At 42.3% G+C, this 12,820-nt stretch overlaps 1 protein-coding gene and 1 long non-coding RNA gene across 5 annotated transcripts in view; one reads left to right on the forward strand and one right to left on the reverse strand.

Moving 5' to 3' along the window:
* LOC138294165 (uncharacterized) overlaps positions 1-12,820 on the forward strand; it is a 407,566-nt gene that overhangs the window by 149,491 nt on the left and 245,255 nt on the right. The gene's annotated exons all lie outside the window — the stretch shown is intronic.
* FBXW9 (F-box and WD repeat domain containing 9) overlaps positions 5,902-12,820 on the reverse strand; it is a 178,010-nt gene continuing 171,091 nt past the window's right edge. For all 4 annotated transcript variants that reach the window (XM_069231839.1, XM_069231842.1, XM_069231840.1 and 1 more), the window contains one exon: positions 5,902-7,565. In XM_069231839.1, coding sequence (XP_069087940.1) covers positions 7,491-7,565 — 75 coding nt within the window. In that variant the 3' untranslated portion in view covers positions 5,902-7,490. The remainder of the gene's footprint in view (positions 7,566-12,820) is intronic.

A 12,820-nucleotide genomic window follows, 5' to 3' on the forward strand; every position in this document is an offset into this window, starting at 1 on the left:
TCACTGATTTGTTTTTGTTTTGTTTTTGAATGTCAGAAATGTATATTTGTGAATGTTGAGATGTTATATTGGTTTCACTGGTAATAATAAATAATTGAAATGGGTATATATTTGTTTTTTGTTAAGTTGCCTAATAATTATGCACACCTGATATAGGGTGTTGATGTCATTAGACCACACCCCTTCTCATTACAGAGATGCACATCACCTAATATGCTTAATTGGTAGTAGGCTTTCGAGCCTATACAGCTTGGAGTAAGACAACATGCATAAAGAGGATGATGTGGTCAAAATACTCATTTGCCTAATAATTCTGCACTCCCTGTATAGCTGTAGTCTTCTGGATCTAAACTGTCCGAGGCTGCCTTTGCATTCCCCACAGCATGGCTATTCCCAATGTTCTATCCTAATGCCTTAACCTGTCTTAATGTCCATCAGTGTTTCCAAGGCCATGCCTATTCCGAGTACCATCCAGTATCTTGAACAATTATTGGAGGAAAAACTGAAATTTTTATTGAATTTCTCTTTATAGGCAAGAATTACAGGCATATTATTTGCCTAGGGGAATTATGTCTGCCCTCAAATATTCAGCGAGCCGTTTCCCGTGCACTTTTGGGAAAACAACGTTCTTTTTAATTTTCACTAATGCATCCAGCTCTGTTTTGACTCATGCTGAATCATTGTGCTCTTGAGGCCTAGCAATGTTGGGCCTCCCATTATTTTCGCAATATATTCTTCAGTGCAGGACAACATTTCTATGGTCATACTTAGCACCAAGAGAGCAGATAGTCTTATCTGTAGCCAACCACTTGTATGTCCTTTCAGACCTAGTGGCTATGCCCTTGTAGTATATAAAACAGGACCAACCCTTTATGCCCAAAAACAGAACTAGGGTATAGAATAAGAACTACAGAACAAAGTTCCATGGGGATCACTATTAAACAGGTCTATTCAATTTGTGCCAACCTGTCTAAAACTCAGTTTAACATCATGAATAATTCAATAGATACCTTTCTGAATGCAAATCAGTTATATTTTTGTGATATAGCAATTGACAGTGGTGAATACAGCATAGTGCTCAGCGAAGGTGCAGTGATATGAACAATATAATGCACACATATACAATTAGGAGTATCCCTTTGTTCAAATACAGTATAAAGTTCAATACGTAGGTTGGTCATTTTTTGTAAGATTTCCTTATAGGACAACCCCTAAGATGATGCTGATGTTTCACTACTTATGTTTGGGCATATAGGGGTTGGTTCTGTTTTATATACTACCATCCTGTGGTATCACACCATCCCTGTCCCAAACCTCCTGCATAGCATTCTGGGACAATCTAAATGGCAACTTCAAATTGTTTTCTCTGGTAAAAGCTTCTCTGAAGGTCTCAGCCCTGCCCTAGCTAACATCACTGCCTGACGCCTTCATACCAAAACCTCAAAAGTGTGTCCCTCTTGTGTTGGCTCCAGAGGTTTGGCCCTACTCTTTTGTACCACTAGCCTGGACTGTCCCAGGTGCAGGGTAACAAGCTAATTATCAGATGCAGATTTTCCCCCCACTCCTTATTTTCTCAGGATCTAAGATCGATCACTGGTAATTAGCGCTTTTATCTGGAGATGCCTTTCATCCCTCTGCTGGGAAGCAGGGTAATTAACTTAGCCCTTTACGGGGGACAAATGCCTGGACTCGGATTATGAGCTGAGCCAGAGCAATATCATAAATCCTGAAGTCCCATAAGATATGTATGTGGTGTCTTGAGAACTGCAAATTTAAACTTAGTGTGCATGTTTTACCCAGTTTATTACCTTGCTGAACTTTGTAGGCAAAACTGTACTTATAATACAGTGAAAACACCACACATTTTCCATTAAGCACTACAGACTTACACTAGGAATGCCCTCTCATATTATAAGGCCTACCCCCCACATCAGTACCAATCCTTGCAGAGTCCCCGCTGTACCAGGCTACCGATGTGTAGTTACCAAGTTTTGTATGACAGTTGTGACACATGTATCATTGTACCTATGTTTGCCTTTTGTGCTTTATTTTACTGATATGGCAGTTTTTATGTCAAGGTATGTAAAAAAAAAAAAAAATAACAGAAAACTAAACAAAACAATGTTATTCCCCCTTTAAACAGAAATATTATATGTGGATAATGTATGTATTGATGTCTGAAAGGCGCAAACCCAGCAAGCAGCAACAGTGAAATAAGTTGGGGAGTTGCGCACTGCATTTTACAATGGCTTTACATATCACATACTTAAGATTGCATTGTGGTATACACAGCTCCAGTTTTAAGGAAGGATGATTACGTGATTTGCCCAAAATCACGAGTTACAGTCTAGTACCACATCCTAGATTAAACCCAAGGTTTCAAATGCAGCAGCTTAGCCACTGTGCAACATCTCCTACATTAATGGTGCCTGCAATAGCTGTACTTCAAGTGTTTCTTTTGAAGGTGGATTTGCAAAACCCCTGGAAGGCTCTCTGGCCTTGGGAGATGTGTCCTGAAATTAGAACTACAGCAGCATTTTGCAGGTAATCTGAAAAGCTAGGAGACCAGCACACTGTAGTGAATTTGCAATAGTCAAACAGAGAACTGACTGCAGCTCCAACAACGAGCACTGAGCGTCCACCGTGTCAAGCTTGGCACTCAATAATTGAATATTTGCTCTCTTTTCACATGGAGGGGTAGGGTTTTGTCTTGGTAGCCGGAAAACGTTTCCTTCAGCATGACCCCATCCCGGTGTTAGCCTATTTCATCTGTTCTAACTTCAGCTTGAAGGATAAGTATTGTTGGTACTAGACTTAACAAGAATGGTGAGGACTGTGTTTTGTCAATTAAAGCTTGGAAAAAAAAATCGAAGGGCTGGTGACGAAACTGTTACTTACCAGTAATCTTCCTTACCTTGAACCATAGTCCTCCTCGTCCCACCAATTACACACATTAGATGGAGTGCGCCTTCCCATAATATTCACAAAGTAAACAAAATAAATACACCAGCCCTCCTCAACTCCTGTTTTGCCTGTCGACTAGTGGCATGCAGGCAATCTGTAAGTAAATATTTTTATTATTTTCTATGTCTTTTTGTCTTACTTTGCAGCATTGATAATCTTCCTTACATGATGTCATCGGAGAGACATTGTCATTGATGAATGGAAGGACATTAATAAATCCTCTGTACCTTTGTTCTTTGCTAAGAGGTGTCCCATTGAACATTTTGAAGAGCAGTTTCCTCATTTTCCTAAGGTCAGCACCATTCTCTCCTCTATGGCTTTCTCATTCTCTTAGGCTACGAAAGATACTGTTTTATCAGATGTGTTGGAAAGGACGAGAGAGGTTTCCTTAGGAAGGATTTACAATCTAATTTTGTTTTAAAGTTAACCACCTGTGCTGCTTTTGCAACGTAGGTTCTCCTGAAGGACTTTTAGACCTTATATGATGCTTTGCATGAAAGTTCAGATCATATCCCAATTTTGGCTAATATGCAGTTGTTAACACGTTTTTGTCAGATGTTTCATTTGAAAACTTATGGTCTGTAGCATCCTCGGCTGGTGCAGCAATGCAAGGAAGAGGACTTCTCTGGATAGCCCATGGAAGCTAGATGTGGCACAGAGATCTCTCATCCCTTTACTGGTCTGAAATTGTTTGGGAGTGAGCTGAATGTGATAGTGCAGAAGTCTGCAGATTAGAAGAAGATATTACAACCCTTCATATTGGTTCCTGAGAATAAATCTTTCCTACAGACGGACAATGGGTAATACGACTGTTTAAAACTATATAGGGAACTTCTAGCACTAGCATCTGACGAGTAATCATTTATAACAAAATATTCATAGAACACAAGGCTATTAGGTTTGACCGCAATGCAAGTGGTGATGAATAAAGCAGCCAAAAAATGATGAGGTATTCAAGGGTCATGATGGAAGAATGACTGACAGCTAACACTGCAAACTGTCTGAAAACCAGTTGTGGTAACAGCTGTGGTAGATAGCTTGTTTTTTTCTAGTTAGCCCAGTTTGTCCATCAGAGAGTTTGACAATTATGAGCCTACCAACAATCCTTCCTTCAAAGTGTCTGAAGACATTAGAGATAGCTTTGGTGTCAAGGGGTCATCCAAAGTGCACCTCTCTTACAGAGTGGTGACAGCTCTTTTCATCAGTGGTTCCCAACCTGTGGTCCGGGGAACCCTGGGGGTCCGCAAAGCCTCTTTATGGGGTCCGTGATTGCTTAGAAAACAAAATAATATTAAGAGATTAATAAAGTGTATATAACTAGAGTGGCTAAATGTACAATTGAACATTTTGAAACATACTGTAAATGTCAAGGAATTTGAAATTGGAGGCTAAAAATGTAATTAGTATCCCCAATTGATTCATGGGAGCAGTGCAGGTGCATCAAACAGAATATAGCATGGACAATGTGTGGCTTCCATTTAATTTAGACAAGCTCCAACCTGCCTATTGAAAGTAAAATTTAAAATGTTTTAATTTCTATTGGTTTACAAATTAAATAAAATGTTATAATTTGTGGATGTCTTTGATGGAATGCTTGTTTCTGTATTTCTTATGTATTGATTTGGGGTTAAAATTATCAATGATGTTTAGGCTGGGGTCGCTGGCTTCCAGTAATGACTCAATTGGTGGGGCGGGGGAAGGCGGATTCCAACAATGATTCAGTGGGGGGTCCCCACGTTCCAGTAATGATAAAGTGAGGATCCACAGAAGTCAAAAGGTTGAGAGCCACTGATCTAGGCTATGGATATGGTAGATTTACAGTAGAACTCTATAATAAGAGATGACTTACAAGATACCTCCTGCATAGTCTGTGTAGTCTCCCATAACTGGGCATTGAGCACGTCATGTGAATGCGTCTTGAAGGAGTTTATTTTACTGGGCGAGAACAGACTGGTGGGCTAGTGTATTTACTCAAATTGTCTTGCTGCCTTGCAGAAGCATGTTGGGCCTGGAAAATGCGGTTGAGAAAACCAAGATCCAGGAGTTAGAACTCTGAGGACTGCCATCCCAGGAAACAATTCTGCACCAGCGAGAAAATGCAGCCCCAACTTTCCAGAATACAAAAAGAGACCTGTTTGCCTGGGGGGGAAGTTGTGCATTTGCTTTCAGAGGTCCTGCACCAGCCAAGTACAGAGCCCACTGGCCTACAAGGATGTTTGTGAGTCAACTGAGGGGTTACATGTGCTCTGGAGTACAAGGACACCAGTGGTAATTCCTCAGGATAAGGAACATCACTGAACTTTGAGAGCCCAGGGGAAGCTATTCAGTCACAATATCTCGGAGGGTAGACTGCCTTGTCCCTTAGCCCCCCTCGTTTATGCTGTGGGTAACCCAGCTCTTGGTCCTTACCTCACAACTAACCTTATCGCAAGCTTTGTCCTTACATGTAATGGCCTGTGGGACACTGCACCTGTAGGTGCCACACCACTTGAAACCGTTTACTAAGCAGTAGGCGCTGAGGTACAGGCCACCACCCTTTGTGTAATTTGTGTATACCAATGTGTCCTGGCACTCTCTATGGTTAGCAGAGTGCCCATTGAACTGGGAGGCTTTGTACCTGTGTCAGAGACAGGGCAGCTATACCCATACATAAATCACCACAAAAGCAGTGCATTGCCGAGGCACGATAGATACTGCCACATATATAAAAACGACAACTTGAAGAATTATTTAGTGTACACCATAAACCCATATTAGCACAAACTTGGTTTAACTCTGCGGACTGAAATCTCACCACTACCATAATGTACAAGAACTGCAAACTATTTGCAGTAATAAATAATACATATAACATATCTACCTAGACCCTCCACTACAAATTGAATTGACACATTTGTTCTCATTTAAGCATGGTCATTTTTTTTTTTTAAATAAGTGGAGAGTTAAATTATTTTATTAGTGTTTTCCATGTATAAGGAACAGCATACAAATAGGTTTGCTTGGTACATGAAACCAGTCATGGCTGGATGTTTACAAGCTCACAACTATGAATCATATGGAACTGACGGTTGGGATACTTATGTTGCGTGTTTCTATCCCTTATGGGAGACCAATATCTATGAATTTGCTTTTCACTAATCAGTCTACCTGGACAGGTTTTCTCGTGATCCGGCCTTGATTATGGATGGTCTGGCTCTCTCTGGTATACAACCTCCACCACGGCACAGTAGCTTAGATGAAGAGCTCTAAGTTCCCCCATTCTTGACTAAAATTGTGCAGCCCTAGAGTTCGCTCCCCTTCCTCATTTCACGACTCTGCTTTTTTACTACATAAGCTTCTGATCCAAGGCATCACATTTTTAACATGTTTTATCCAATATCAAGCGCTCCCTCGTTGCCAACGTCTTCTTTCTGTTGCATCGGGTGGTAGAAGGGCACTAAAACCCATAGATGCTATTGTTAAGTCACTAATGAACATACTGTGCATAGATCATGTATAGTTCAGCTCCGCTATATGTGCCAATAGCGTGACTTGTATGTAGGTTTTCCTCTCCTGCGACCACCCTGCTTCTTACCGTATTCTTTTTTTATACAGGCACTGCGTCGGTAAACTTTAACACCTTGCAGTCTCGTAGAGGTGATGCTTTTCTACGTTAATAACACTTAAGGTTGTTAGCTCTCAAGAAAGCAAAGCCAAAGGCCCCTTCTTTTGGGAACAATTTTATATGCCGAAAGACCCCGTGGATAGCATTTTCAGGCTGGCCTTTACTGAAGCAGGTCTGTGTGCAAGACATGGCAGGCGTGGAATGCCTGGCTTGCCACGCTCGTGCTTGTAATTTTACTTTTTTTTTTAACATAAACTAGCACAGTAATAATCTTTTATTTCTTTCTGGGCTAATAGTGGTGAGCTCAAATCGGATGCCAAATATTAGGACGTTTAGTGAGGAGAAAATAGTTGATGGGCTGTTTTTCAAAACAAAAACAAAAATGTTGGGTTTGAATTTCACATACGTTGGTGTGCGAGTACAAGTCTTAAACCTTCTTCACTTGAATGTACGAAGCTTTGGCAAAAGCTTATTGAACATATTTTTTACAATTAAATAAAAAAATATTACTGCAGAACCACATGCATCTATAGAATCACGATAGCCTTGCTCTGTCACGACAGTTAGAAGAAGCCTAAAATTCCACAGGATCACACAGTCAGCAAATTGCAGGAACATCAAAAATGTTTTCGGAAACAGGAATGGTTCAATTAACGCATGAGACCGTGCAACAGACACCCGATTAATGTCTGAAAAGTATGCAGAGCCCACTTCAGAGGGACAGCCCAATGCTGCACCGTGTCTCTAGGGCAGGAAACGCAATTCGGTGTGAAATCAACGTCAACAGCTCAATGCCAAGTTCATAACAAGAGCTTGAAAAGGTGAGCTGGACTGTCACTGGTACTTCGAGTCTCACTTCTTTCTTTCTCCGGTACGCTTCTTTTCCATGACTCCGCTGAGGTCAGGGGCTGTGCATGGCCCATCAGTTTGTCATCCTCCAGACCTCGACAGTCATTGCCCCCGAGGCGGCCGCCATTATGTTCCCCTCCACGCTAATCTGTAAAAAAAAAAATAATAATATATATATAAATATAATAATATGTGTATATATATATATATATATATATATATATATATATATATACATATATACATACATATATACATATATATATATATATATATATATATATATACATATGTATATAGAGGAATAAGAAGTTCGAAATCACCGCAAAGGCAAACTAACCTTCAATATCAACAAGCCCACAATGCCTTACTAATAAACCAGGGCTGCAAACCTCTGTGGCAGCAGATTCACTCAACTATGTAACAGGACGCAATCTAGTGATAAACCTCTCAATTGTGCTCAGCCCCTGCCCAGCCCAATCAGCACTTAAACTCAGTAGTCCACAAACTAAACGTGGTATCGAGAATACTGTGACAGTGTTAACTCCAGTAATCTGTTTTCAGTCTGTGCTTGCCATCTGCGTTTCTTTATTGTTATTAGAACTTTGAAGTATATAGTGCACAAGCATAAACGCCGAGATAATCTGTAGAATGGCATGTTTTTGTGTGTTATTGGGTGCAGACATTAAAATATTTCCCATTGCAGTGTTAGCTTATTTTTTTTTACAAAGATGGATGCTTAATGTTAAAATGTGGATACAGCTGACACATTTGTTAACTCTAACAATAGGCTTAGTGTCTTTAAAACATGTTTTATTTTGTAAATATAAAATAAAAGCAGTAATCATATTGTATAAAAATGCCAGGATTTGACCATTTATTAGGAGAGGTCTCTGCACCAGCATTATCTTCAGAGGCCATGCCAGATTGCCGATCCCCTTGCTCTCAGCCAGAAAGAGGATTCAACTAGCAGAGCTGCAGGAATCCTTCACCCAGAACACATATTCTGCTTTTTCGGCAGAGCTGCGAGAAGGAACAGCTGTAACCAGCCATTCAAAGGTATGCTGTCCGATCCATCCTATGCTAACAAGGCAGGTTTTGCTATTTAATTCTGCAGCTGAGGTTAGCATAGCCTTTTTAAATAGAATTAGGATGTTAGGTTGTCAGGAGCTCACTAACAATGTTAAAAACATTTATCTTGTTTTCGCGGACGTTACATTCTTAACTGCTTTTATTTTCGCATTTGGTGTGATTACCGTACATATTTTTTGCACTTGACTGGGGATTTTAAAACTACATCTCTGTTCTTATTGCCATCTTTGAGCATGCTAGTCATAATTAAAGATTGTTTATATTGGACTGTGTTCCTGAACTCATCTATAGGGACCGATAGCAGCCTGAAAATACAGCTTGCATAAGATTGCTCTGTGGGTTATTGTCAGGGCTGCGGTCCAACTGGCTTTCTAATTCACTGTTGATACACTTTATAAACCCCCTGCATCGGAGGATTAGAAATCTGACCCGTGCAGCTCTCCACACAGATTTTGTATCATTTGGTGCTCAACGCTGGCCTCATATTTTTCTGGAAGTTTGAGTATTTCTTTGTTGAAACACTCAAAAAACATTTATTACAAATACATCAAGACGTCCATTTTATTATTGGTTACCTCCTTCAGAATAAATAGGAAACACATGTTTTCTTTAGGTTTGCCAAGCTTGACTCTTAAAAGGTTTTTTTTCCTAGTTTTGTGGTTTCTACTATTTGAGTCTCACATTTGTTGAACCTGTTCATTAAAAATGGTGGCTTCTAGTGCGATAGAGGTAAAGACCAAGTTACTTCCCTTCTGCAATGCCTTACCTGTTACAGACTTTAGCAAGCTGCATAATACTTTAGAATATTCCCCAGACATCAGACTGGACCTGGAAAATCTTGAGCAGTACACCTCTGAGCACCAGTAGGTGGCGTCAATCAGCTTCACATCAACCACGCCGGAAGTAACATGCGTGGTGCCTATATAGACGCTACCGTAGCACACTAACATCAATTTCTTTTTCTGACATTTCTGTTACCGAAGCACAGAGCCACAACAGAAAGCTAATGAACCAGTTTTCAGACGCTAAAGCCCTAAATGGACCTTTCTAGATAGATAAAAAAAAGTTTGTAGTAGCAAGAAGGATGGGACTGTCGGTAAGGAATCTGCAGCTAAGAAGTTGCCGAAAGTGAGTAACTTGTTCATCTGATAAGGGCGTGTAGCCACAGATTCCTTTCCTTAAAATACATATCCAGGCAGTACCTCACCAGAGGTGGGTATGCAAACAGGTTCACACCAAGAAGTCCTGGAGGAGTGAACAGTCAAAGTGCACGTCGTGACGGACCTCACTGTTAACACAGTAGTGTTTAGTAAACATGTGCAGCGATACCCACGTAGCAGCCTGACATATGTTCACTTCACTCCTGAACATGGGGACGGAAGGACTGAGCCGTTCCTGCTGGTCACGTTCCACGTTATAATTAGGTAAGTCCCATAAGAAATCCAAGAAATTGAAGTGCTCTTCAATTTCACTGCACTGGTCTAATTATTCGAAAGAGGTGTGGCAATGCCACAAATCTGCACCCCTCTCCCTTATGTCAAAATACCTCCCAGAATATCCTGGAGCCGGAGCAACCCCCACCCAGCTGAAAGAATTATATGAGGTTGTGCACCTCCAATCTGGGTGGGCCTACCTCTCTAGGGTGCCTTCAGGCCCCACGGGTTCGGCAGGGGCCCCTTCTGGATTCTTTCCGTCTGGTTTGCGCTAGTAGGGCCCTTTAAATCTGATCATGGATCCGGATCAGCTCCGGTTGCAAGTCCACAACCTTTGCCGGAGTCCATTCCAGTGGCGCCATACCTGCGATTGCTGACCCCTTTATTACACCTGACTCCGATATGGAGCCGAACTGGCATCGTCCAACGTCGACTCCGGCACCAACTAGTACACGACCCTTGGGTCAGCGACAGAGCCTCCCTTTACTGATAGGCCAAGTGGGGAATATGGTTAGGGCAGATCTCAGGAGCCTTATAGTTAGCCCATCCCCCTTGAAGAGCCTGAGAATAACTGATATAAGGAACTGGTGGATGCCAGTGCTCTAGACACACTAAAGTATACAAACCAGTGATGGAATGCCAGACCAGGTACTCCCTGAACCAGAAACCACATCCCAGTCCATCGTTACTTTGGTCACCACGTGCCCTCAGTTTGGACCTAGCTGTCGACAAATCAGTCTTGACCCTGCTCCAATGGGAACAGTCCATCCAGTACTGCCAAGCCAGGTCCTCCTGGAACCGGAACACAAGTAACCCAGGACCGTTTTCCCCCTAGTTAGGGCTCATCAGCCATGTATAGACATCTCCAAACACTGGCCTAGTCTCTCCTCCTAGTGTGTAGCAAGTGAAGTAGGGGAATAATTCGCTATTTTGCTTAGGTAGGCCGCTGAGGTCCTAGAGCTTATGCTGCCCCGGGTGGCAGTCAAGCCGAATGTCTTGACAGATGTGCTCCAACCAGGAGTTGCCCCCATGGAACCTATTCTTCCCTTTAATGAATACCTCACTGATGTCCTGCTTGGGGCATGGGCCAAGCTGCCTGCCTCTTGGGCTGGCATTTCCATACAGTTTGGAATTCGGTTGTGCAAGTGCTGCCCATGGTCTTGCGCCATCCTGTCCCAGGCTATTGCCGGTGGCAGGGACATAGCAAGGTTCACTATATGCTCTAGATTGGATACGATCGGGCTTGCAAGGCAGAGTGATTGATTTGTCAGTCCCTTGCCACACTTGGCCTGAGGTCTACTGGCTTTTCGGGGATGTCCAGACATCCCTTATGTACATGGCACTTTCCTTTTTGGCGATAGGGCAGATTTGAGCGCTTTAAGGACAGCAGGGCCACTGCATGATTTCTAGGACTCTCTATGGCCCCCACACCTACCTCACTCTGCCTTTTGTAGACGCATTCCCATAAATCCAGTGGGCCCTAAGGTCATAGAGCTCCTCAGGCGGCCACTAACTTCCCCACATCCCCCAGGAAGCCTCCAAACCCCTTTAATATGCCCTCTCACCATCACCAGCAACCTGTATCGAAGCCGCCCAGTCCACCTACTATGGCACTAAAATAGAAAACTCTTCCTGCTCACAGAAGGAAATTTTTCAGATCTTTAAAGATCTCACCATAACCCCTATGCCAGCCCCTCCCACAGAGGCCTTCATTGAATATAGGAACCGTTTGGCATCTTATTTCCATGATAAAGTCATCAAGATATATTCTGGGTTCTCTTCCTCTCTTCCCCATGAGTCATCAGAAGATCAAGCTATGGACCCCGCCTTTTCTGGAATTTCACTAACTGCTTTTGCACCTCTTACGGATGCCGTAACAGCCAACCTCCTCCTCAAAATTAAATCGGGCTCTCCCCTTGATCCCGCTCCCCCAGCCATTCTCTCGCGGGTTTCAGATATTGTTGTTCCTCCTCTCACAAAAATACTGAATCACTCTTTATCTTCAGGTTTTCTCCCTTCATCTTTCAAGCACGCCATTATTAAGCCTCTTCTAAAAAAGCCTAAGCTGGATCCTTCTTTATTGGAGAATTATAGACCTATTGCTCTTCTTCCCATCTCAGCAAAAATCCTGGAGAAACATGTCAACTATCAATTAACCAGTTACCTGGAGAGCCACAAACTCCTCCACCCTACTCAAATGGGCTTTAGAGCTCATCATAGCATGGAGTCAGCTCTCCTTACAGTGACGGAGTCAGCCCGTCAACTTTTGGAACAAGGGGCTTACGTTGCTGTCATTCTACTTGATCTTAGCGCAGCTTTTGATACGGTGGACCATAATCTTCTCTGCTGCAGGCTCTCTGAATTAGGGATAGGAGGTTTAGCCCTGTCTTGGCTCTCTGCCTTCCTTAAAGGAAGATCCTTTCAAGTTTTGGATCGAGCCTTTTTCTCTGAGATTTTTCCATTGACTTGTGGAGTCCCTCAGGGCTCCTCCCTGAGTCCGACTCTTTTCAATGTTTATCTATCCCCACTGGCTAAAGTGATTGTTCCTTATAATTGTTCCTTGGTCACCTATGCCGACAATACCCAGCTTGTGGTATCACTATCTGGTTCTGGAGATTCATCCGCGGCCAATCTTTCTTGCTGTATGAAGGATATTGGAGACTGGATGATTCAATCTAAGCTTAAATTTAATGATGGAAAATCAGAAGTTATTGTGTTGGGTAATGGTTCCCCAGCCTCCCCCCTCTCATCGCACTCAGAGGTTTTTAACAACCTTCCTCCCCCCAAGGCTCAGGTAAAAAGCCTTGGTTTTTGGTTGGATTCTCGCTTGACTATGGATTTTCAAGCTAAAAAAGTCTCTTCTACATGTTTTGGTATC

Source organism: Pleurodeles waltl, chromosome 4_2 (genome assembly GCF_031143425.1).
Source record: "Pleurodeles waltl isolate 20211129_DDA chromosome 4_2, aPleWal1.hap1.20221129, whole genome shotgun sequence".
NCBI lineage: Eukaryota > Metazoa > Chordata > Amphibia > Caudata > Salamandridae > Pleurodeles > Pleurodeles waltl.